General features: G+C 39.6%; 1 protein-coding gene across 2 annotated transcripts in view; it reads right to left on the reverse strand.

The window, feature by feature from the left end:
* Window positions 1-27,476, reverse strand: part of cpne5b (copine Vb) — a 178,523-nt gene that overhangs the window by 55,041 nt on the left and 96,006 nt on the right. For both annotated transcript variants that reach the window (XM_061727693.1, XM_061727692.1), the window contains one exon: window positions 19,867-19,930. In XM_061727693.1, the coding sequence (XP_061583677.1) occupies window positions 19,867-19,930 (64 nt within the window). The remainder of the gene's footprint in view (window positions 1-19,866; window positions 19,931-27,476) is intronic.

A 27,476-nucleotide genomic window follows, 5' to 3' on the forward strand; every position in this document is an offset into this window, starting at 1 on the left:
TCTGTTGGCTGTCACCCTGAAAACCTCTCTAGCTTTATCTATAAACACGACCTAATGGTCCAACATTTCTGTGTGTGTGCGAGCAAATGCACTTTAATTTCAAACCATGGCACAGTACCCATCCACCAGAAGTCTTGCTAACATTAGTGGCAGCTGCTACCAAGTCTGATTCTTGCATGAGTAATAGTCATCAAGCTAACGCCTTCTGATACCTGTCGTATTTGAAATGTGGCAGATGCCTTTGCTGCAATTCACCCTCAGAAAAACACCAAACATAAAACATCTTTTTGCCTTTGGCTTCTCGTTTTTCCATGTGCTTTGAGAGCAAGCCTTTTTTTCTCCTTCTTTTGGCATTTAATGCTCCTAACGTTCCCAGGTATCTCTTAGGTTAAAATGTCATTGTGTCGAAGCAAATTATACCTTCAGTTGCTCTCTCAAGCAAAGAATTAAAAGGTGGGACAATTTTGAAGAAAATCCTACACCAGAAAACAAAGCTTTTAAAAGTGAAAATGTTACAGTTCTTTTCTTTTTCCAATATGCTGGAAGTCATAGGAGAAGATAAGTTATACCATGGCTGACAATTTCCACAATGCCCCATTTCTATGATTCATTTAAGAAATTGCCCTTGACGTGTTATTGACACGTATAATACAATAAAAGAAAATCACTCAACAATAGCTTCACATTAAATGGTACATTTTGAATTCTGCCATTACCATTAGCTCAACAGCAGTTAAGCAGTTAACTAATATTATCCACGGCACTGGCACATGCTAAAGAAAAATGACCTAACAGGAGGTCTCCTAAAGCTACAGGGAATAAACAAAGATCAGAAAAAAAAGATATAAATCAAATGCCTGCAGGAGATGCTGGGAGATTAATTCTCACTGCAAGCTAATGTTTACTTCTTCACAGTATCACACCCACTAACAAAAAGCCTGATTGTGCATTTTCTCCACAAGTTGTTTATCACTAAAGTGTTGTGCTTTTCCAGATTCCAAATATAAATCACTTGCATGCTGCCGAAGCTTGCGCTACTTGTTTGCAGCTACCCCTCCCTGATCTGATGGCTGTCCTTGTGTGGTGGCAGTGCAGGGATGGGTCTGACTTGTCTGTGGCATTTACGCTGTTGCTCCTAATCTCTCAAACACAGCAAGTTCATTACAATACATTCAGATGCTATAGGAGTGCAGATCGGAGTTGTAGTTGTCAGGGCCTGTGGCCTTACAATGGGCAACCATGGCACCACTAATGATAGTTTAATAGCTTTATAATGTGGCAAATTGCGCCCTCGTGTTTGGCTTTACGCCAAGTGGCAAATAAGCAAGATATAGTCCAAGTGAGTGTGCCTGAGAGTGAGACAGTCTCTACACACATGCCAATTTATATTCAAGTATGCATTTTGTTACAGTGTCTGCTCCGTGCTTTATCAGACACCGCCAGACAGCACACATGTGAACACATCACATCCACTCAGCTCCAGCAGCGAGAGAGGAACTTTATCTGTATTCATGTCCTCACCCCGAGGACACGTGACTGGCTTTTGACACAACCCTCCCACGCAGACCTCACTCTCTCACAGTCTAATTCTCTTAAAAAACACTCCTTTAATCCTCCAGGAGACTGCATGCTTCCTCACTGCTCACTGACTGATGTACAAGCAGATGAATACTTGTTTCAGCTTTAACGGTGAAAGCAGAAATATTTGCAGGACTTCAACAAGTTCCTCACTTTGCATGGAGAAAAAAAAAATCAGCTGAATGAATGTTGAATGAATCCCCGTGTAATAAAACTAGATATGGCTATTATCAACAGTAGGGCTGCAGCTATAGTATATTTTGGTAATCGATTATTCTATTGAATATTCCATCGATTCATCGTATAAAACTTACTTTTGCTTGTGAGCGAAAACAGATCACTTATTAAAAACAACCAATTCCTATACAAGACAAATTGACATTTATTTACATATTATGCAAACTAGTAAACTGTTTGTTAAATCTTCCAATAAAAATAAATCAAATTACTTGTGCAACTTCACATTCAGAACCAATATGTTTAAACAGAAATGCTGTGAACCGGGACCTGGAACAAGAGTCTTACACAATGTGGACCAGCACATTACAACACTAAAAAGAATCAGTGCGAAACGTGAGCTATACATTTATTTCCTAATTAAACAAGGTTTTGAGGCAGAGGACAAAACTGAAAAAAAGCATGTACAGTATTTAGGGATGGACGGACACGTTTCCCCAGTAGACCATAATTCAAGTCCACCATAGGACTGTTGGTCTGTCTATTTTTATTTTGTACTTTCTGTTTTGAGTTCCTCTTTGCTTACTGTAGGTGTAGGCAACACATCTATTATGTGAACGTTTCACACAATGAAAAGACATTTTAGATGCATAAATAGCGCAAGGTAATCCATGTGATCTTGGTTACCATTTGTTTATTTGTGAACAGAGTGGATCGTCTCCTAGAAGATAAATAATTGCAGCCTTTGTCATAGAAATGGGATGGTAAAAGCATTAACTTTCTTTTAATGGGCTGGAAGTATTCAGAGTGGGAATACAAAAGGTATTCGTTTCCAGGTTTGATTGCGGCACATCAACATTTTTAAATCTTTGAAGACTCATTCAACATCAAAGGTGTGTACCTCAGAGATTAGATTAATTAAACAGCCAGGCTGATATGCATATTCTCCACAGCTCCTAGGTGACAGGAAATGAATTCATTCCAATTTGTTTTCTTCTCTGATAACCCTGTTCTCACCTGGCTACTCTTCAGTTCACAGAAGGCAGTAGGAATGGGACCCTAACTCTTTGCTGATTCACAGCAGTTGCATCAAAGAATTCCACAGGCAAATTGCAACTATGAGGAGGCGGCAAGGAAACTGGCCACAGCCAAGTTCCTGAAAAGAATCAGGCAGATACTGAAGAGCCAGCTGAATGGAAAGAACAAAGTCCGGGCCATCAACACGTATGCCCAAGCCAGTAATAAGGTACCCCGCTGGCATAGTAACCTGGCCACAGAAAGTGGTGGAAGACACTGATATCAAGACGAGGAAGGTCCTCACAATGCACAGAGAATCTCACCCTAAGTCCAGCACCATGAGACTCTAAAAAGCAGAAAGAGGGAGACTGCAGATGAGTGAGCATCCAAACCCCCATCTAAGATGAAACAATAAAGATCCAGGAATATATCAAGAAAATGGCCCCTAAGGATAAGGTGCTAAGTGAATTTCTAAGACACCAGAAATCCAGTACAGAATAAGATGTGGAACAGAGAACAGAGAAGCCCTTGCACCGCATGTACCATTGACAGATTGAAGAAGTGACCGACATCGAGAAATCCTACCAGTGGCTGTAAAACCTTGGACTGAAGGACAGCATGGAGGCATTAATTATGGCAGTGCAAGAGCGATAGAGGCTAGGGTCTATCAAACCAAACAAGACCTCAGCTGCAGACTGTGCAAAGATTCCGAAACAATCCAGCACATAACAGCGGGGTGCAAGAAGGAGGGACATGAGAACAGTACCAGGGGTTGAAGGAGGAGATAGAGAAGATCCGTCAGGTGAAGGCAGCAGTGGTGCTGAACTAGTAGGAACTGTGTCCTCCAAGCTGGGAGAGTGGCTCCAGCAGATTCATCAACAATCTGGGTCCAGAAGGGTGTAGTACTAGGACTAGGAACAGAGAAAATACTGCGCAGAACCCTCAAGCTTTTAGGTCTCCGAAAGAGGGCTCAACCTGTAAGCGGGCAACCGCCCAAAGAGGATACATATACTGTATGTATACATATGGCTATCTGGGTATTTGTACTGTATATATGCAAATTATATTGTTATATTACACAGAAATATATTGTGAAACTACAATTCAAATGTACTAAAAATGTCCTTTTAATATTTATTTGTATGATCATTTGTGTTTATTGGCAATAGTGCATTTATCAGATACTTCCAGTGGAACACTAATGCAGATACAGGACTCATCCATTGCAACTTTGACACAACAGAACCTCCAACACACATAACAAACCTCCATTTACCCCTCAATTTTGATAACAATACAATTATATTCAAAACCAACTGACTCCCAGAAACCTACTTAAAACTTATCATTTGCACTGTGTGGAGAGTATTATATTTGACACTTTTAAAGCAGGTACATGTATGCCATGAGATACTGTCATGCCGATTTATTTACAAATAAAATCTATCATGTCTTGCTAACTGCAACACACTGTAAGTTTGAAGAAATTTAACTGAATCTGACTCAGTAACAGCCTCCACTGCACCTTCCACTGGTTTGCTCAGTAGGATTTAAGTGGTTTTTCAGTGACCTGAGTTGATCACAGACTGTAGTTTTTTTTTTCCAATGCACAATTTCATGAGCATTGCTGTTTTGAGTAAGGACAGACCAGACAACCTCAGTGGAGCTGATAGTGACATAAAAGCATTTATGGTAATAGGATGTGTTGGAGATATTAAATATGCATCTGCGCCAGCCTCATTAACATTCTTTGGCACACATGCACCCTCCACAACGCTCTGTGATCAACAGCAGGTTGCTAATAAGGAGAAAATCAGGGCATCAATATTTAAAGAGGGGCCAAGATAGGTACATTTAGAACTGCACTCCTTCCAAGGAAGGAAGGAATGAGTTTTTGGGACAAGAGAAAACAGGTGTGCATCCGTTAAAAAAGTTATAGCTAAACTAATTAAGACAGAATTCGTCTGAGTCAGTGTTTTGTGTCTCTAGGGATTAAACCTGGACAAAAGATAGATAACTAAGACGAGAAGATGAGGAAAGGGGAAAAGTAACAAATTACTTAAATGCTCAATTGATAAAGTTGGGTGGAGATAACGGTGAAAAGGGTGTATTAAAAAGGTAAAAAAAAAACAGGATAGATATTTATAAATGTCCCACTGATTATTTGGCTTCTCTGTGTGCAGTTAATACACGAGAGCCCAGCATTCAAAGAAAAGAAGGCTACATCTACAGGGAAACATTGAAGAGACTCTTATGATCTGGGGATACTTTGCTGCTTCTGGCACAGTGTTTTGAATTTGTAAAGAGTACAATGACATCTCAAAACTATCAAGGAATTCTCAAGGGATGTGTGGCTCCCAGTGTCAGAAAACTGGGGTTATGGGTCCTCAAAATGAATAATGGTCCAAAACAGACACCTACAAAACCGCAAGAATGGCTAAGAAGAAAACATTGGATCGGGGCTTTCTATGAACCCTGATATAAATTTGGTTGAACATCTGTGGGGAAAGCTGAAACATGCAGTCTGAAGAAGGCACTCTTCTAACCTTGAAAACCCATTAAAGACACTTGGAGCAGTTTGCTCATGAGTAGTTGAAGAAAACACTTGTTGACAAGTGCAGAAGTCTCATTGAGAGGTATAGAAATCCCTCGATTGCAATGGCTGCCTCAAAAGTATGTGCTGACAAGGGTTTGCGGCGGACCCAAGTGCAGCACAACGGCACCGAGTGTTCAGTAAAAGTCTTTATTAAAGTCACCTCACAGCAGGCAACAGAGCAGAGTTCAGTCCTCAGGATCGTGGTAACACTCAGAGAGGCAGGAGAGCGAATACCAGAAAACAGCTGGTGTGCAGTAACTGAAACGCCGATCTGTCAGAGGAATTGTCGAGCACCCCAGGGAGCAGCCAAACAGAAACCAGAGAGGCGCAGGCAGAACTCGTGATCAGGGACAGTGGCTGAGGTAGGCCTGGGTAATAAACCGAAAATGTACCGTTACCGTCATTCACTGCGATGGCCGACGTCAATTTTCCCATGTCGGTAAATTCGATGTATTGATAAAAAAAAAGATAAGAAACATCTTTTTGTCTGTTTTGACTGTGTGCTGATAGGATAATTTCATTCAGTAATCGGCAGACTTGGCGTGCTCACTCAAAAAGAGCAAAAGTGTGTCACCGGGTGCCAGTCCAAAAACCATATAAAAAAATCAAAATCCGACAGCACTCACTTGAAGTACAAAATTTTAATATATGGTTATGGCACAGTAGCAGAAAATCGGATGCGTTTCAGCTTACAGTTCAGCAGTTGTAAGCTGAAACGCGTCCAATTTTCTGCTGCTGTGCAGTGATTTAAACATATATTAAAGTTTTGTACTGTCGGATTTTGATTTTTTGATAGGATAATTTCATTCCCCTTTAAGACAGCATGTCTGTAATCACGTGACTCCACCCATCCAGTCTGAACGAGAAGGGAAACCAGAGAAAATGGCTCATGGTTCAAACCAAGAAGCGGCTGAAGTAACAGGGCTGTTTAGTGTGAGACATGCGCATTTCAACAAGTTCACACACTCTCACGCCACACATGGCATTCCTCATACTGGGAAATTAACTTCACCTCACAGTAACTCCAACAGACCATCTTACAAACGAGTCACAGTGGTGCCGGCTTAGGGTTATCATAATCGAGGTAAAACTGCCCAATTTATCGTGATATTGATTTGAGGTCATATCGCCCAGCCCTGGGCTGAGGTGATTACCAGGACAAAGACAGGCGAACTGGTCGGGGACAGGCAGGGTCGAAACCAGGTGATCAGTCCAAGGGTGAGTGCTGGAAAGACCTGCATAACACGAAGAACAATCTAGCAGCGACTGGCTGGGACTGGGGTGCTTAAGTAGCAGCCCAGGGCTGATTGCAGATGCGAAGCAGGAAGGCGGGAGAAACCATAGTGACATGAAGGGGCGGAGCTGGCAGGTGAGTGGATGTGACATGGGCAACAAAATACGTTAAGGGTACTTATTTCTTTGTCAAGGCCTGTTTTGTTTGTTTTGTACCCACAGTTTATAAGAAATGCCTGATCCTTGTTAGTCAAATTTTAGTAAATTATAATTATGTTATACGTTTCAGGTTTTTTCAGTTGCCAACAACACATAAGTTACTAACACATTTGTGTATTTCTATACATGAGCTAAATATGAAACTAGTGTGAACATTTCATATGTCTGGTTTATCAAAATGTATTTCCTTTAATTTTTCTTGCTTGATATAGGCCCGGTTTCACAGACAAGGCTTAAGCCTAGTCTCAGACTAAAATGCAGTTTGAGCTGGCTTAACTTTAAGTCACTTGCACAGACATATCTTAAAATAGTCATAGATTTAGTCTGTTCTGGATTAAACAAAGCCAATTGCAAGAGGGTGGATTAGAGCTACTCTAGGACTAAGTTGAAGTTTATATTAATCCTGCAAAGAGGCAGGTTTAACTTCAGCTTAGTACTGTTTGTGAAAGGGAGCACAGATGTTTTGGGAGCATGGAGTATTTGGAATATCTAAATGAAGACCAATATTCGCTACAGAGGCCAGCCAGACAAATACTTATAGATAGGAGTAATCCATTGAATCAGTTTGATGAAATAACTTTCCGAGACCGCTTTCGTATGTACAAAGAAGATGTACTGGAGATAATTACTTTGCTCGAGCCTAGACTTTCCTCCATGTCTCAAAGAGGAAGGCCTGTACCCAGTTCTCTCCAAGTTCTGATCACTTTGAGATTCTTGGCATCTGGAACCTTTCATCGTGAAACTGGTGATTTGTTTGGTGTCAGCAAAGCAACAGTGTGTAGAATAGTTCACAATGTCTGCAGTGCCATTTGTGAACTGGGAAATCTGTACATATAGTTCCCTGATGCTGCTGAGCAAGCCAACTATAAATCGCGATTCTACAAATTTGGGAACTTCCCAGGAGTGATTGGCTGTATAGATGGATGTCATGTTGAAATCAAGTGTCCATTAACTCCTGATGCTGAGGAGTACAGGAACCGTAAGAACTGGTTTTCCATCAATGTTCAGGGTGTATGCACTCCCAATTTAGAGTTTTCAAACATTGTTGCCCGTTTGAAAGGAACAACACATGACTCAAGAATTTTTCACAACTCTTCATTGTGTGCTCAGTTTGAGAGAGGGCAACATAGCGGAATACTAATTGGTGACAGTGCATATGCGCAGAGTTCCTATTTATTCACACCTTGGCCACATCCCACAACAACTGAGCAGCAAAGATATAACAGAGCTCATATTCGCACTAAAGGGATGATCAAGCGTATGTTCAAAATCAATTCCAGTGTTTATGCAATACACTTCGTTTTGAGCCAAGAAGATGCTGCAAGGTGATCATTGCTACAACTGTTCTGCACAACTACCTAAAGCAGTATAATTGTCCTGACCCTCCAATGGAAGACCAGAATGATTCAGATGTGCCCATGCCAGTCCAACGAGGACTTGCACTCAGAGCTGCTTTCACATTGCAGTGCAATATTGCAGTGCAATAGTGTGCTGAAAAATTAAATGAGAAACTCAACCAAGGCTGTCCTAAAATTTAGGTTGTGGTGACTACAATACTCACACTCTTGTCAAGTGTATTTCATTACATTACATAGCTATCTCATGCATCTTTCTTTGAACAACTCTCTCTTCTAATTTCATATCCAATTCGACCTGTAGAATTCTCATTTTCATGTCATGCTCTTCTTTCAGATATTTCATTTTCTGCTCATGAACTTCTAAGGTTAACTTTTCATGCATTGACATCCTTTCTGGTCTCTGCTGGATGGTTTTGGCAGCATCTTTTCTCTGGGATGCCATGCCAGATGTGGAGGGTGCACAGTCACTGTGCACTGGCTCTTCCACCAGGGTTAGAATAATTTCCTCTGGGAAAAGAACACTGTTAGATACAAAAGTGTGGTTACATTTTCATTTGCATTAAATTCACTGCAAATGGCAGCCCAAGCATTGTTCTTCTTATGTTCAACAGCAGCACTATGCCCTTTACTTTCAATAACAGCATGATTTCCCAAAATTTGTTTAAGTAGAGTTTTTTTTCATACTCAGTATAGTTCTTTGAGCGTGTTCTTTTAGCTTCAGCCATGTTTGGTGTCAAAATTCCCTCCAGCAAAACTGTCCTCAATTCCGTTCCAGGTTTTTATGAACACCATTAGGCTAACAGACTGTGCTCCCACTTAGGCTAATGAGGAGTTCTCATTTAAGCTTACTCCAGGACTCCACAGTCTGGGACTAACTAAGACAAATGTAAGCCACGCTCATGCAAGCCACTTAAATTACCTAGCTTTACTAGTCTGACTTAGGCCTACTCCTGGCTTGATATAAGCCTTGTCTGTGAAACCGGGCCTTAATGTCCTAACTTTTAATCTGTGATTGATCCATCCATATTCATTTGTATCACTCATCTACATAACACTGTTGTCAAATATTGAACAAGTGAAATGATGCAAGCTAAGTGGTCGAAGCCTCTTCTTATCATTCCACATCCAGTTGCTCCAGGGTTGGTTTCTATTTTTTGAATTTGATATTTTCTGTCTTTCACTTCTTCTCCCCTCACGCTGGGAGAAAATTACTCCATTTTGTGCTGTGCCATATGTGGCAAATGCTGCCTTTTAGATGTATTGTTCAATGTGAAGTGAAATTTAGAGTCACCAGAGAGGACAACACAGGAAATTGAAACACGGTAGGAGAGGCAGAGACAAGGATTTGCAGATTGAATTTAGGCAACAGATCAGCTCAAGATGAGAATATTTCATCTATGGTAAAATGTAATGTTTTTTCTCATATCATACAGACGCAATATTTTTTTTAAAAGAATAAAAGACCAAAAAAAAGGCTGCTGGTCAGAAAATATTTCCACAGGCTATTCACAGTCAAACAAAGTTCTATTCAGTTTATTCAATTAAAGCTAAACAAAAGTCCATGTGGGGTTTCGTCTGCTTGTGCGTGTGATGTTACTTTGCCTGGAAGCCATCAAGAGGATAAATAGACTCTCTGGGTGAAATCATGGTGCGTGACTTCTGCTAGATATATAAAAAGGTTTGAGCATAGACAAGCTTTGGATTGCCTTGCAGCAACGGAACCGAGAACCCAGACCAGGCGGACAGCACAGCAATTAAATTTCAAAAAGATATACAACCAAAAATGAATACAGCATGCCACAACTACAAAACATTGTTGATGTGATGTGAAGGAGGGAGTTATATTTGTAATACATTTTAGCAATGCCTTGGTCTCTATACCACAAAGCTGTAACTGTCACAGCAAATTGGTTGGCTTGAATTTGGCTTGATAGCATTAGAACAAGCAGAATTTCTTGTGATTTATGTAAACCAATATTTTAATATCGACTCTGCAGAAACGTTTTAATAACCAGCACACATTTGAAAGAATGTTTCAGTGTACTTAAATTGATAACTTTAATGCACAGCTCATAAAAGTTGATAAATTGGGAGAATGAGCCACATCTGCAAGCTCTCGCTAGATTTTAGCCATATGGTGTAGATTTGTCTTAGTCAATCTGTTCTGGATTTGTGACAGTTTAAAATGATGATAAACATTTTAACCCCAAACTAACTTTGGTTGTTAAATCTGACAACTTATCATATTATAGAGCACATAGCTCGTAGTACAAACGTACATACAATTTATCGTATTGTTGGTACGTTCGTCTAAAGACCACTTCATGTACTATGTTAAAGAAAGCAGAAAGCATCTAATAATGATTTGCTTATTTATTTCAACTCATTCAAATTTTGAACTTAATATTATTGTATGTGTATGGATAAAAATATTCAACTAGGTTACAAGGCACATTTAAAGTAATTTAAAAATGTTCCTCACATTAAAATAAAATAAAAATATATAAAATTGCAGTCTATCATCAACTTCGTTGCTTCTGTATACAGTAGATTAGACCAGAACAGGGCGCAATTTGAACTGGTTAGATTATCATCTTTTCTTACACTAGACATAACCTAGCAAACTGTTTTGTACATTCGTGCAAAACTACACCTATCAGTTGTTACAGAAGAAGTCATAAAAATTGTATTTGTCTTGTCACTAAATGCTCTAAAACAAAGCACATACCGTATTTTTTGGACCATTAAGCGCACCTCATTATAAGGCGCAATTTCAATGGATGGGTCTATTTTCATACAAAAGGCGGGCCGGGTTATAAGGCGCATGATAAAACATATATAAAGCAAAACAAAACAGTCTGGTAAGTCAAACTTTATTTAAAGGAGCATGAGGCTCCTTTTAAGAAATGAGACTCATTAGCGCCACCCTTCGCCACAACGGCCGTCGGGGGTACTGCAGCCAACAGCGAAGCCGGCACGGGAGAACGGGGAGAACGTGCATGACGTCACATCCGCAGGACAGCGCGGGAAATTCGAGCCCAGAATTGCAGCACATTTTGCAGCACACAGCCTGTTCAAGGCAAGGGACAGATACACTAGAGGGCTCATTGTTTTTGGTTTGGAACGCTTCATCTGACATTATTACTAGAAAACTTAAAACATATACGAATTTTTTTCATAAATCCTGCCTCAATCCTGCCTCATGCTCCTTTAACTTGTTCACAATAACTCAGAATATTGTTCAACTGTAACTAATATAGAAAAATACACTCACATTTTAAATCATTCATCTTCCACAAATCCACAAATAAAAAGGTTGCGTCATCCTGTTCTCTGATTGGTTCATCGTTGCCAGCCAGAAAATTGGGTTTACGCTAAAAACCTAAAGTTGGCTTGACGTCTAATTATAGTAAGGGAAAATGGACTAGATGTGGGATGGTGGTTGCTTGCCAGAACTACATAATTATTTATTTAACATTCTCTGATGGTGCAACCCGTATTCAACAAAGGACCGACTTTAATGTGGCAGCTGAATAGTCTGACCATCAATAAAGCAGAGCGGCTTCGTCGCTTACCAAAATCACCCTAAAACACGTTTTTGAGCGCGGCGTACCACATAAAATTGGTTTGAGGTCAGTAAGCACAACAAAATTCATACATAAGGCGCCCCTGATTATAGGGCGCACTGCCGATTTTTGAGAAAAATTAAGGGTTTTAAGTGTGCCTTATAGTGAGGATAATACAGTAATAATAATCTAGCTCAGTTAGGTTAGGTAAAATACAATGTAAAAAATGTTTGTAAATTTTTTTAAATTAATAAATAATTCGAAATTTCAGTTTCCTGCTGGTCCATAATCTGGTAACCAGCAACAACAACTTAGTCTTGGGTCTATTAATACACTTACTAATTAGAAAATGACTACTGTAAATGAAATTTGTGCAGATGACTTAAGAAGGTTTATCATTAAAAAAATTGTCTGTTTTCTCACTTTGCTACAAGTCACCAAATATAACTCAAATCTACTGACCTCAATAACATCTTTTGAATCAAGTCATTGAATAGGAACGGGGGAATAATGGAAGTTGATGAATGCTAAAATGAATTACTGTGTTATTACCACACGGAATCAAGCATTTCACAAAAATCTGAGTACTTTTAATTTATTTTATTTTCTCAAACTCCTGTTAAGGCCATTGTCTCCAGATACCAGACATGCAGAGGGCCATAAAATATTAACAAGGAATATTTTACGACTGAATACACCAAGTACCATTATGTTTTAGCATGCTGCTGGGGAGAAATGAAATAAAGAATACAGTTTGGTCCCTAATTTGGATAAGAACGCTTCACCGTCAAAGGGTAAAATCAGCCCATTTATAAGAGATCATGCATCGCATATTTAGCATCCTCTGGTCGTGCAAGAGACAGAATGAACAGGCACCAAGTTAGACACACAAGAGAGAAATGTGAATAGCTGGGTTTCAGGTGTCAGCAGAGTGTAGAGTTTAGATCTCTTTAACACTAAATACCTGTCTTGGTTCTGTAGACAGAAACAGTTAAATGTGAGGAGTGGGAGTTTTAATCAGTACTGTATAATCAAAGTGAGAATAAACTGTAGTATTCCTCTGACAACATGATACTTAAAGGTGGGTAGTTTTTGCATCGGTCTCTGTGTTATCTCTAGCTTAGTTTTAGTTGCATTGGGACTTATACAGTAGGTCAGATTGAGTTGAATATTTAAAATGTCGTTGCATCTTCTTCCACCTATGCAACCTTGTTTGAATATGTGTCCTTGCAAGTGAGATGCAAGTGTCCTTGAATGTTTGGCAACACAATTTAGAACTCAATCAATCAAGTATATGTGAATCGTGAGGTAGTTATCTTGGAGCTATGATACAAACCCCAACTCCAACTCAAAACGATGGCAAATAAAATAAAAAACTCTCTGAAGAAATTATCAGTTGCTTTTTAATTTCTACACTCCCTCATCACCACTTTCTTGTGTAAAGTTTTCCTTGTCTTTGAAACATGAAGTTGACAAATGAGATGACTAGGGGTGGGACGATACGGGTAAGTCCCAATTCGATACTTTGGCGATATGTGGCCCAGGATATCGATAATATCACGATATTTTCGATATTCGATATATCGATATATCGATATATCGGTAAGAGCGATATATCACGATATATGGGACTAAAAAAGAAAAAATACCTATAAAAAGGAAAACGTCTGTAGTTATGCATTTATTCAATGCCAAAACTTCATACAAGAAAGTGCATTTGTATATTTCCTCACTGTCTCCTAGGCTTGTAAATGTAAACACTGTACAGCTGGACAAATTAAAGTGCATGAACATTAATAACATGTTTTATATAAACCAGGACAGTGCACTGCTTTGTAATAATTAAATACATTAAATAATAATTTCACAAATATAATTATTGTGAAATAACTAAGAAATAAATAACTCAAATAGGCTTAACAATATCCCTTCTTTTCCAATATCCTTTTAGCCTGTCTAATTTATTCTGTCACCACACACACATATTGCCATGAAGCATCAGGCATTTTTCACTCATGTCATGACAAACTGTATCCGATAACAGAAGAAACCAAACAAGCTATAATAAATATAAATAATATGAACTTCATTGAACTAATATAACATTTTGAAATTTAAGCTGAAATATCCAAAGCACTGAACACTGGTTTTGCACGGGTGGGCGTGTGTCTGAGTGTGTATGAGAGTGTCCGTGTCCGTGTGTAACGTGCCTGGTGATTCAATGATCTGCAAGTTTTCCCAGCACACGCTTGACTGGACACGGAAGGATACGAGCGAGGATCACTTACAGAGTGAAAAGCATAAACGTCATAACACAAAAAGACTGACGATCATTTACTTTAACGGCGTCTGTGGAATAATTTTGTATTACAGTACGAGCCGCTCTCCTCTCATGGAGCGCGAGCGGAGCGGGGTCCGTTTCTTAACGCAGCTGGTTGTCTGTGCGAGCGGACATTAACGCACATGGAAGTTTAAACACCGGCTCAAACAGCAAGTTTTCCAGCATTAACAGTGCTGCTCAGCCCGCTGTCTGTACGGAGTAAACTGTGGTTCTGTATTTTCTGAGCTGGTTTCTCAGGCGGCATGTTTGTTTTGCTCACGAGGGCAGCGGGGGCGGGCGGGGCAGAGCTTGAACAATAGTGCGGTGACAACCGCGTAAACCATTAAGTGTGTTGTAATAAAATATCGATATTAGCCGACAGTATATCGATTATTTATTGAAACAGAGAGCACAACAATATATTGAAATATCGATTTTTTTTCCCACCCCTAGAGATGACACTGTGACATGTTCAGTTAGTCATTAGCATGTTTTCATCACTGCTGCCTCATGCACATGCAATCATTTGTTGCACTGTTCAGAAAATCTGAGTTATGTGTCTCATCAAAGTTTGGTGAGAAATATAACTGGGTTAGACATTGCCAGTAGTGTGTGAGATACCAAGAAGACAAGAGCGACAGAAATTCACAGACACTCCCAATGTTCCTGACAGTTAGTTGTCAGCTTGGTATATAAGGGATCTCAGGGTTAGGCATTTAATTGTGATGGTTAAAGTTAATACAGGAATCTAGGGAATTCATTGTACCAATAGAGTGTACCCATAGGAATAAAGTCCCCAGAGAAATTACTGTGATCGTGTGTGTGTTGTTTTTTTTTTCTATTTGCCTATGACAAAAAGGGAGGTTTGCCTTGGAATTAACCACTGTTCAGCATAACACTACCATCAGGTCAAACTGCTTCTATAGCTAAGGGCTTGTACATGTCCGGCATTAAATAATCCTGTATTGATTTGTTTCTGTGTCCTTGAATTTGTTTCCATCTGTTGCACTGCTTCATTTGCTCTATTAATTCCCACAAATGTTTAATTCCCCACATCTTATCAGTTTTTTTTATGCTTTTGTTGCGCTCTCAATTTCATTGCATCATTTTCTTTCCGTCTCTGATTTTCTCAGTTGCATTCTCTTGCTCACTCTCACAATCTGCAAGCTAGAGGAGCCAGTGTAGTATTCAAAGCTGTAAACCGCTGAGCTGGTTGAGGGAGCAGTCAGCGCTCCCCCATCATGTTCCTGCAACGTTTCATCACACAGCAGGTCACTCCACAGAGGAACACTTGCTGTCTTTGGTATATTCTGTTAGAAGTGCATCCAGTTATTTGTATCTAGGTGCTGTAGTTTAGATATGCAGACTATTTGATAGTTTTGAAATGTTTGGCAATTTTAATATGCATTTAATTGCCTTTAGTTTCTTATTTGATTCTCATTATGACACATCTAACATCTTGATTTTTTTCATCTTTTACATTTAGAAATTCTCAGAACTCTCAAATATTTATACTCCAATCAGCACCTGCACAATCATATTTTAAGTAGTCTGCTTAATTTACTGCTTTGGCATATCTTTTTAATGTCTATATTTAATATTGAAGTTCTTTCCATATCTACATCCATATGGAAAATTGTCTTTGTTCTTTGTTCAGTGATAGTAACCTGTACCAGTATCCTGGTTAGGTGTTTTAAGTCTTGAGCAAAAATGAAAAAAAAAGGGGGGGTAAACAATTATCTAATCATAGAACTTTAGTTGACTACTTAAAGATGCTCTAAAATTAGTAAATAATTGTACATAGTCTTTAGAGAACAGGCAACACTGTGCAGCCCTTTTTATTAATGATCTGGGGCCTCATTTATAAAAGAGTGCGTAGGATTCATACTAAAAGTGTACGTGCGCTCAAAAGCCGAAAATGGCGTGCGCACAAAAAAATCCTGATTTATAAAACGGTGTGCACGCACATCTGCACGCAATGTTTGCTTTATAAATCACAGTCCAGCTGGAAGGTTGCGCACGTGAAATTGCGTCATACCCCGCCCTCTACATGCCCACTTTCTACCATGAATGGGCAATGCAAAGTACTCCATGGCTGTATTTGCATATGAATGAGCCTGCTGAGCATGCGCAGCGGCTTCCTGCAGCCTGTTTCTGCTGTGCGTCAGGATGAATGAGACTTGTCGAGTCAGGCAACCGTGCCACTAAATTTCACGGAGGCCGAGATCGAGATGTTGTGGATGAGGTGGAGGCCAGGAAAACAACATTATTTGGTGGTCACAGTAGTGACATCACTAACACAAATAAAGTGAGTGAGTGCCAGCACGTCGTTGCTGCGCTAAACGCAGTGAGTGCCACGGACAGATCTGTGGCAGAAATAAAAAATAAAAATAAATAAAAAAGTGATCTGAAGGTGGAGGCCAAGAAGAGAGTGGCACCTCACTTATTTGTTATGTCCTCAGTCAGTACGTTTACATGCAGCAAAGAAATCGGATAATTGCCTGCCAGAATCTGATTTCTGGCCGCAGCGCGCACAGCAGCCCGTTGAGCGATAGCGCTAAAACGTCAGATTTTCAGATTATGAAGCTGAAGAATGAGATCAAATCATATTTAGGCAGGAACAACTTTTCATTAACTGTATTTGGCCTTCAATCAATTTTTGGCAGGTGAAAATGCCTATTTTGTGTTGTAATGGTCCTTTAAAAGAGTTAAAAGCAATCCTGTGAGCTCTAGTGTTTATATTATGAAGCTCAAGAATGAGATCAAATCATTATTAGGTAGAAACAACCTTTCATTAACTGTATTTGGCCTTCAATCAATTTTTGGCAGGTAAAAAGACCAATTTTCAGGGGAGAAATTAGATTCTGGCAGGCAATCACTTTTTGGCACGACAGCCGTGTCCTGACTGACGCTGTGCTTCAAACACAGAGGGACACGATCAGCGCTATTATATTATAAGTCTGATATGTGATGACATTAAAAGTATGACATGAATCTGGCTTCATTTCACCACCTCACCGTCTGCGTCGCCAGTTCCCCATATCTTCAAAATGTTTGTGCGCTAGGATCAAAGTTTGCCTAAAGATACGGACATTTTTCCGTTCATTTTTTTTTTTTAAATCCCAACCTTTGTGTAGAAGGTGCCGTGCGCATCTTTCAAGCCCTGTTCAGTGCGCACGCAAGCTTTATAAATGAGGCCCCTGAACTCTTTTGATGCTATGTATGCTGGTTTGAAACTACACATCTGGCAAGTGATTATTTCTATCCTACTTAATATGACCACAGGTGTTCCCCAAGGTTTGATCCTTGGCCCCCTTTTATTGCATTAAATAGGAACAAGGTGTCTTTAATATGAAATTTCTGTTTTTTTCAAACATAATTTGTGTGTTTTAACACATGTTTTGAATACTAGCAAAACAAAACCAAGTCACTGAACTGCTCATCAATTACCAATTCTAGGGCTGAGACTGTACCCCACAGTAATTATTTTTAATTTTTATCAGTAGTCAAATATGTCTTTCATTTAAGGCAAAAAAATAAAAATGTTCATAGCTGCCATATTTATGTTTGGGACGAATAATGGTGGTATCATTTACACGCACACATCTTTGTAATCCTTGTATGCAGCCTGGCCTTAACAAGCCAATTCTTTGGATTGCAAAATATTAAATACTCCAAAACTGATATCTGTGTAAATCAACTCAATTACAAATCTTTTGACCCAGATTCAAAATGTTTTAATATAAATAGAAGATTGGGTTTAAGATTGTGGTGTTATCTTTCTGAAGTGGTCCAAAGGAGTTTTCTGTAGCTTACAACTGCTTGACTGCAACTCATTAGGGCCCGAGCACTTGCAGTGCGAAGGCCCTATTGTATCTGTAGGAATTCTTCTTCTTCTTCTTCTTCTTCTTCTTCTTCTTCTTATTGTTCTGACAAAAGGAAGGCCTTTTTGCCCCCCTAAACGTGCCCAAAAAGTCACCAAATTTTGCATGCAAATCAGGCCTGGCGAAAAATTTGATATTTAATGGTTTACATTAATGGGCGTGGCAAAATGGCTCAACAGCGCCCCCCGGAAAACTTTGTGCCTCAAGCCCCACAATGCGGTTTGTCGTACATGCACGAAAATCGGTACACACCTGTATCATGGCCCAACTTAAAGAAAAGTCTCTGGGCGTCATGTCGAGAAACCGAACAGGAAGTCGGCCATTTTGAATTAATCGTGTCATTTTGGCGAACTTTATGCCTTCCTTCGGCAGTTAATACGGCCCGAACCGTAACGTGCACCCAGGTGTGTTATACATCAAAATGTGCGTCTCCATCCTCCGACACCACGCATTACTTTTCTCTTTCAAAAGCGTTACCGTGGCGACGCTAGACGCCGAAAAGCGCGCCCACCCTTCATCTGATTGGTTCAGACAGAAAAAACTTTGCGCCTCAAGCCCCTCAATACGGTTTGACGTACATGAACGAAAATCGCTACACACCTGTATCATGTCGCAACTTAAAGAAAAGTCTCTTGGCGCCACGGCCGAAACCGAACAGGAAGTCGGCCATTTTGAACATTCTGAATTAATCGCGTAATTTTGGAGCAATATATGCCATTCCTTCGAGAATTAATACGGCCCGAACCGTATCGTGAACCCAGATGTGTTATACATCAAAATGTGCGTCTCCATCCTGCGACTACACGCATTACTTTTCTCTTTCAAAAGTGTTACCGTGGCGAAGCTAGACGCCAACAAGCGCACCCCCCCTTCATCTGATTGGTCCATATTTGATAGTTCCCCAAAAGGCACCAAATTTGGCACGCAAGCCAGGACTGGCGATAAATGTGATATTTCATGGTTTGCATTAATGGGCGTGGCAAAATGGCTCAACAGCGCCCCCCGGAAAACTTTGTGCCTCAAGCCCCACAATACGGTTTGACGTACATGCACCAAAATCGCTATACATCTGTATCATGGCACAGCTTAAAGAAAAGTCTCTTGGAGCCATGGCCGAAACCGAACAGGAAGTCGGCCATTTTGAAATCTGATTGGTCCATATTTGATAGTTCTCCAAAAGTCACCAAATTTTGCATGCAAGACAGACTTGGCGATAAATTTGATATTTCACGGTTTGCATTAATGGGCGTGGCCTAACGGCTCAACAGCGCCCCCTAGAATACTTTTCTCTGCCATAACTTTTGAATGGTTTGACATAGGAAGTTGTGGGTGGTGTCATGGGACTCTGTATGGAGTCCTTGACCTTCATTGGCCTGAATTAGCCCCACCCCTTCTTCTGATTGGTTGTCCCTTTTTTCTGCTATAACTTTTGAATGGTTTGACATAGGAAGTCGTGGGTGGTGTCATGGGACTCTGTAATGAGTTCTTAAGCTTCGTTGGCCTTAATTAGCCCCGCCCCTTCTTCTGATTGGTTGTCCCTTTTTTCTGCTATAACTTTTGAATGGTTTGACATAGGAAGTTGTGGGTGATGTCATGGGACTCTGTAATGAGTTCTTAAGCTTCGTTGGCCTTAATTAGCCCCGCCCCCTTTTCTGATTGGTTGTCCCGATTTTCTGCTATAACTTTTGAATGGTTTGACGTAGGAAGTCGTGGGTCGTGTCATTTCTGATATGCTAGTGGGGGGCGGTGGCCCTGAGTGCGAGGGCCCGTTCATCGCTGCTTGCAGCTTTAATTGACCTTTACAACCTCCCATCCGCTCACTCCACTTCGTATGTGAAGTCTTTTTACTGAGGCTTTGCTAACAGATGTTTGCCTGGTAATGTGCATTTGACATAGGAGATTTTTATGGTTTACTCACTCGGCAGTTGCTTAGCTCTTCTGCAGACAGAATGATAGTGCCACATTTCTTCCCAGGGATCCCCCTTTGGAGCATAGAAACACATTGGAAGATGCATTAAAAAAATAGATTAATAAATAGAAATAAAAGGAAAACACATTTATGTACCTACTATCGACTCATAATTGATTAATGAAAAACATTGTGAAAATGTTTATTTTCTAACTGTTTGAAACTTCTGTAAATACTTTACAAAAAATACTAAATATTTTCATTTTTCTAACTGCTACTTGTTATTGTGTTGACAAATGTGTTTTCTGTAGCAATTACTTTGTGAAAAAATAATAGGTTTGCTTATCTATTTGGCACACAAGCATGTTTCATGGTAATGAATTTCAGTTTGTTTGGCACATTCGTCTATTCACCACAACTCATAACTCATCTTACATGAAAACGTGTACTTGAAGCTTTAATTATCTTTCTCTCCGTCTTCATTAACAGAATTACTAGTTGCAACAGTCTGAGTGGCAATATCATGCATCAACGTGAGCACAAGAGCACAGGAGCCAAAGCTTTTAACCAGACCTCTGAACAACAATCCCAAGTCACAAGTGCTGCTTTTGAACCTGTTTAGACTGTGGGTATTAATAACAGAATGTTGTTGTTTTTCTCTAATTGGGACCTGATTTATGGAGGAGGCAATTTCTGGAGATCATGCATTTCCTGGACAACCTTATTAACCATGGTAGTTTTTTTTACCAAGCTTGCTAATGTTCAAGTAGACTTGTGTACAAGTTTATTCGAACATTAGCACTTGTGTACTTGGGCTGCAGTTATTTGCATGTTGCACTAGAAATGGTAAGGACAGAGGTGCAACAGTGCTGATATCTTCATATCTCAACTCTGTGTTTTCCAGCTCTGTTATCTGAAGGAGATTTAAGTCATATGCAAACTCACATGCATTTAGATTTCTTTGATAAAACTCAAAATAAAAGAAGAAGATGATGATGGAAAGGTTGGAAAAAAAATCAGATAAGCCATCAAAGCCTACAGTATATTACCTTATCGGGTGGACAGAACCAGTGGAACAGTACTTGAATCCGATATAATGGTTTTATTTTTGTTTTCTGTGAATTTCTGAACATGTTCATTTGATCTTCGAGCCTTCACTTTCTTAACACCTTAACCACACTTATACAATAAAAAATAGATTTGTATTTATGGCAACCTGTCCAGGCTGTAACCTGGCTTTTACTCAAACAGAGCTGGGAATGGCTCCAGCAGATCCCTGTGACCCTGAATAGAAATAAGTGGTATCAAAAAGGGATGCATAATTGGATGTTATTTATGGCTTGGCAAATCAGTATCGAAGTATTTTGATTTAAAAGATACATGGCTTCATATCTTTAGTGCTTTATACAACAATGTCCCATAAAATAAAATAATTGAATACATGAAATATATACATTATGATACATATGTGATTTGCATGGAATGGCATCTAATGTAATTACGTAAGTCAATTCCATAAAAAGTCACATTGGGTGAGTTTATACAAGATCCTCGGAAGAAAATGTGCCACGAATTCAATTTTAATGACTTCTCTCTCTTTATCTCTCTCTCTGTCTCTGTAAACGTCCAGTAACTCCAGAGGATGTTAGAATGATGAATACAACCAGTGTTCCTGGGCTTGCATGTGGACTGCAGTCAGGTTAGGAGACTAAGGACCATTGAAAACCACTTACAGCGGCAACCACAAGTGAGTGGGAATAGAACCAGAGATGAATACAAATTTTCCTATCTTAAAAAATGAATGAGTTGGCTAAAATCTGATTTGGTCAGTGTCATTAGTCCCAACATGAACAATGATTCGGCTGACTGAAGGTAGGAGAGCTGGTAGTAATTCCTGGAGCTTTTGTATGATTAAAGATGATGTGGCACTAAGGAAAGCAGCACGTTACTGAATTAAAGTAGCATACACGCCTGATCGTGACTAAGAGCTTCATTGAGATGAGACAGAACGTAAATTGAGAGTTCTAAGGAGGCCGCACAACTCTAGCATTTTTTTGGTTTAAGGACACAGAGTACCTTGACCCAGAATGATTTCCCGTGGAGGCTGGTCTGATTTAGCGTGGAGCTGAATGTAGGGGCAGCTATCTTTACTTTATTCATGTCTGAGTGTTATGTTTCAAAGGATTTACCATTGTTTATATTTCTACCTGCACCGTCCCCAAGTCCATTGCTATTGTGAAACAGTGAGACATTTTAAAATAATAGGTATTTACATAAATCCCAGGGGTGAACAATGAGCTGCGGAGATAACTTGTTGGTTAAGTCCAAAGGGTTTTGTTCCATTACTATTGGCCACATGTTGGGTTTTAATAAGTCTTCCTCACGTACATGTGCTATCCATCCCTGAGTAATAAAAAACACACACTTGCACAAATTTTAATCTAATTAGACTGAAAAGTGAAGCCTTGTGCTCTGTTATGTCCATTTTTAGCAACTAGTTGATATTTTAGGGTAAAGTAATTAACAGTGCCATGACATATTGTGAATCATTAGGCTCTTGGTTAAACACTGAAAATGTCAGTTCTTATCTCGAATCAGGATGTGTCACCCTTTTAATTACTAGAGCAGGAACTAGTAAGCTTAGTAACTTTAACCATTTATCAGTTAACTTAATCAGTTATCTGAAATATAAAAATGAATAACACACAAATACTCCTCTGACACTGTGCTTTGCCTAAAACTTTTTCTTAAATGAAAAGGTTGCAAACATAGTTGCCTAATAACAGTTGCAGTCCTTCTATTTCTCCAGGGTCCCAGAGAACAAAGGTGCATTGTTCGGGGAAGTAAGTCAAAAGGATTTAGTTACTTTAGTTATAATATATATTGCAACTGCGATTTTCTAAGAATTGCTTTGTGTGTGATCATTTGAGCTTGATGCGTTTTGGTTTTGCACAAAACATGCAAAGGTCAATAGACTGAACAGAGTGCTTTCCAGCTGTGTGAGAAAGTGCCATTAGTGCCACTGTCAAGTCTGAGTGTTTTTAAGAGGTAGAGGGAGACCTTAGACCCACACACTGAAAAACTCAATCGATCTTCAGGTGGGAAAACCATCCCGGTCGAATGGCTGAGTGATGCATGAAACTGTGAGTGTGTTTTTTATCACTTAAAATGCTGCAAACTCAAAATCAAAGGCATTTGGCGAGTTGTCAGCCACATGCTTAAACACGCAGCTTTCAAAAGACAAATGGCTCCATATCTACATGTGTCTCCTCTTATTTCTTCCTTCACCTCCTGTAACTGGATCAATTTATCTCCCAGAAATAGTGTATTATCTTAGGGCCGCTAAAACGCTAAAATCAACAGACAGTGAATTTAGGTTATGCAAAAAGAGGTGGTGTGCTGTGCTGACAAGCTGTGGCTTTGCAGCTGCTGCAGAGCGGAGCTGCTACGGCCACAATGACCCCACAGGACCAAGCTTTCAACCTTTACTGTTTCCTAGTTGTTAAAAGTCTGAAAAAATACTTGCCAATGCTTTGCAGTAGTGATATATGAGGTGCAACAACACTCAAGCTTAGACTGTAAAAGCAACAAACAATACACCAGAGACATGTTTTCCATACTTTTTGAGCTGGTAGACTTGTGTCCATTACGTTTTCAAAGCATAAATTATCAAAAATGTTCTTAAAAGCATCTTGCACTTTGAATGATAAGAAGCAATGCTTAACTCGACAAGAAATGCAATGTAGAAAAAAAGATGATGTCTATCTCAGGGCAGCCGTGGTTCAGGAGGTAGCTGTTAGCCATATAGTCAGTGATTTGATACCATCATTTGAAAAAGTGTCCCTGGGCAAGACATGGAACTCTGCACTGCCTCCAAAGGGCCTGAGAGAAGAGCTATTTGTGTTGATCTCTGTAGACAAAGACTCTATGAACATGTGTGTGGATGGGTAAATGTGGCTTGTTGTGTAAAGCACTTTGAGGAGTCAACAAGACTAGAAAAGCACCAACACAGTCTATTTATCATTTGGCTTGTGTGGATGTGACAGTTTATCGTTTTCATCCAGCCTGAGTGCCTCTATGTGTGACTGAGTGGTTTTTTTTTCTATGAAGAGCAAAAATGCACCATGCAGTCACACATGAATGTAGCTCCAGCTACCTTTTTTCTTTCTTTATCCTTGTTATCTTAATTGTCATTTGTTCTACATGGTGTGAAACGTTTTGGCAATGAGACCTTAATTTTGAGCAACAAAACAAACAATTATTATCAAACCGTTCGGTACTGACCAGTTCACTTCACCTCTATTTCGGAATGTAATTACAGATTGAGCCTTCAAAGCAGCTTCGCTTCTCAAGAAATGTTGTTCTGTGAACTTGGACAGAATGAACTGGCACCAAGTGGTACAAGTGGATGGAATAGAAAAGGCTGTTTTACCAAAGTCTGATTTGAGAACATAGTCGAGATGTTCTCAGACATCACACGTGTTATAATGAGAAACAAATGAAAAAAAACAAAGGCAATGGAATGCTTATTAAAACAGCCCAAAATTTCAAATCTTCAAATTTTCTAATCTGCATGCATATCTCCTATTTACTTCTCATTTGTCATACTTTTAAAACAAAAAAGTGGAAGATGGAGATTGAAATAATCAAATGAGATGGAAGGGAAGGGAAAAAAAAGAACAAAATATTGACATGTTTCCTCTATTGTGGAGAAGATTCCTCCTCAGTCTGACCGCCTGGACACATTTCCTTCATTTTATTAGAAATTTAAAGTAGTAATCTAATAAATGTGTCCGGCTCTTTGTAAGCTCTATTCTTTGAACTGCACTTTGGAAAATTGGGAAGTTCTTGCAACAATGTAGGATGACAGAAAATAAAGGACTTCTTTTTTGTCTTTTTATCAGAAACACTAAAGAGTCAAAGCAACGGTGCATCCATAATGTAACCTATCCATTTACACAATACTTCAAAGACCTGCAGGGTACACTCAGGGTGTTTTTGAACTGCCAGCATTAAACAGAAGCGGGCTGCGGATTAGCCGATTTTGCATGAACACACATCTAAAGATTGTGACATATTACTTCTTGTACTGTGTAGCAGCATAAGACTAGAAATTAAAAGTGCAGACATCAAACACACACATGCATACACCGTTTTTAGTATGTGACAAGAAGCTTTAATTACAACAATCTTGGAGACAATCAACAAATCTCCTGGGAACATAATGAGGGGAGCTGGATAAAGGACAAAATCAATAGATAAAATATACCATCCTCTTTATTTACAGATGACAATCCGAGTCTCATTCTGTGAGTGTCATCATATCAGTGTATTACTACTGAAAAAACACTTTAATATGCAATCTATTTTTCTTTGCATGTTTTACTGTAAATGTATTATTTTATTCCAAGTCAAAATGCAATTAACAAGAGTTATTGCATTTGAATTAATAGCTGTGTAGATATCCCAGAAGTGAACATGTTTCTTGTCTATATTAGATTTTACAGTTTTATACTTAAAGTAATGTTTTCTCTCTCTTTTTTCGTGTCCTTTTCTTACCAGGAATTTCATTCAAATACAAAGAGAAAGCTTGAAGAAAACGATACAAGAAACTTCCCTGCTAAGGTCAAAAGTCCATTGTATATTGTCAGACCTCTTGAGAATGAAACTGTGCTGGAGTTCTTCCAGAAAAACTCTCCACTAAACAATGGCTATTCATTGATTAATTTGGTGCAACAGCTCGACTAACAGCCTGCAAAACATACTAGAGTTCAGCATGGAAAAATGAGAGGTCTGACCTGCGGGAGAAGGGCACTAAGGTTAAGAAAGAGTGGAACGTTTAAAGAGCTGCATGATACTGTTCAGTGTTTCAATCTCTCACGAACTGCAAATATAAAGCTGAACCCTTGAAAGTTCATTCAATTCACTTCATTTCAAAAATACATTATTAATTTGGAAACGGAAATTATTATTTTTTTACTCATAAAGAAAATGTTTAGTCTCATTTTATTCTGACCAGGCAAACATGATAAGAGGAACTAATTTAATTCTAAACAGAATTGAAATAATAACAAAAACAAACAATACAAATTAAATCTAAAACTTAAAGGGGACCTTTTATGAAAAACATGTTTTCTCTTGCTTTAAAGGAGCTTGAGGCCGGATTGTGGCAAGATTTATGAAAAAAATCCGTATACATTTTAAGTTTTCTAGTAATAATGTCAGATGAAGCGTTCCAAACCCAAAAGAATGAGCCCTCTAGCGTATCTCTCCTTTGCCTTGAACAGGCTGTGTGCTGCAAAATGTGCTGCAATTCGGTCCCGAATTTCCCGCGCTGGGCTGCGGATGTGACGTCACATGACGCTGCATGTGCGTTCTCCCCGTTCTCCCGTGCCGGCTTCACTGTTGGCTGCAGTACCCCCGACGGCCGTCGTGGTGAAGGGTGGCGCTAGAGAGTCTCATTTCTTAAAAGGAGCCTCATGCTCCTTTAACATATATAAAGTAGTCTCCCCTCAGCCTGCCAACTCAGAGAAGGAGGAAAGCAACCAAATTCTGCAGTGTCTGTACAGCCGCCCGGATGAGCCATCCAGTGTGATGTGGCTTCTACGAGCCGTTCAGATTCTGCTCCTTTCGTTACGTAATGACGGAGCGATTTACATAGGTTGGCCTCCGATGCGTTTGAAACCACGCCCACAACTAACTCCGCCGGCCGGAGCTTCCGCCATTATTTCGTAGCGGTGTATTGCGTCATTCAGGGAGCCAATCAGCACAGAGCCTCATTATCATAGCCCCGCCCACTCAGAATCCTGCATAGATAATGAGGTTAGAGAATGGGGAGATAAAGACATGGCTCAGAGGCTGAATTTCTAAATTATTTAGCAAAAAAAAAATCAAAAGCTTGGTTTTAAGACATTCAAGGCCTGTTTAAAGTAGGTTTCCTGGGCTGGAGAACATTTGTTCGGGTGTCTGAAGTGACTACCACAACTCTGCCTCTTTATTCATGGCCTCCTTGACTGTCTCGATGGAAACCTTCACCGAGCCCGAGGTGAGCCTCATCACCCAGGACATAACTATTTATTATAGAATTATGAGTTAATACTAATTATGAATCAGCATCACCTAATGGAAGTGGCATTGCTGGGCATTAACCTCCACCGAGGCACAACCCCCGTCCCCTACCCCATTACTAAATCACATGTTTTTATGATTAAGGCTCCTCATGAAATGTGGAATGGTGTGGTTGCATGGATGCTCATTACTAAACTCTGTTTCTGAAACTCCCATCCAGCTGCTGCTGAATCAGAAACAAATGCAAAATTAAAAAAAAAATGAAGACCTCAGATATCAATCCACAAAATCCCACACTGCGACTACTGATAAACACTTTACACATCAAATGTATACGATGCATGTGCAAAACTACAACAGTACACTGATCTGTGTTACTGTGGCAACTGCTCCCTCGGTTTAATCTCTGGATGTTGTCACTCTTTCATGCTTTGCCCTGACAGCTCATATAGTTTCCTCTCTCTTTTCTCTCCCTCAACCAGAATTTCAACTGTCTATCTATACCCAAAAAAACTGAATCTGATGAACTACGGCCTCCATAAATCTATAAT

Source organism: Cololabis saira, chromosome 8 (assembly GCF_033807715.1).
Source record: "Cololabis saira isolate AMF1-May2022 chromosome 8, fColSai1.1, whole genome shotgun sequence".
NCBI lineage: Eukaryota > Metazoa > Chordata > Actinopteri > Beloniformes > Belonidae > Cololabis > Cololabis saira.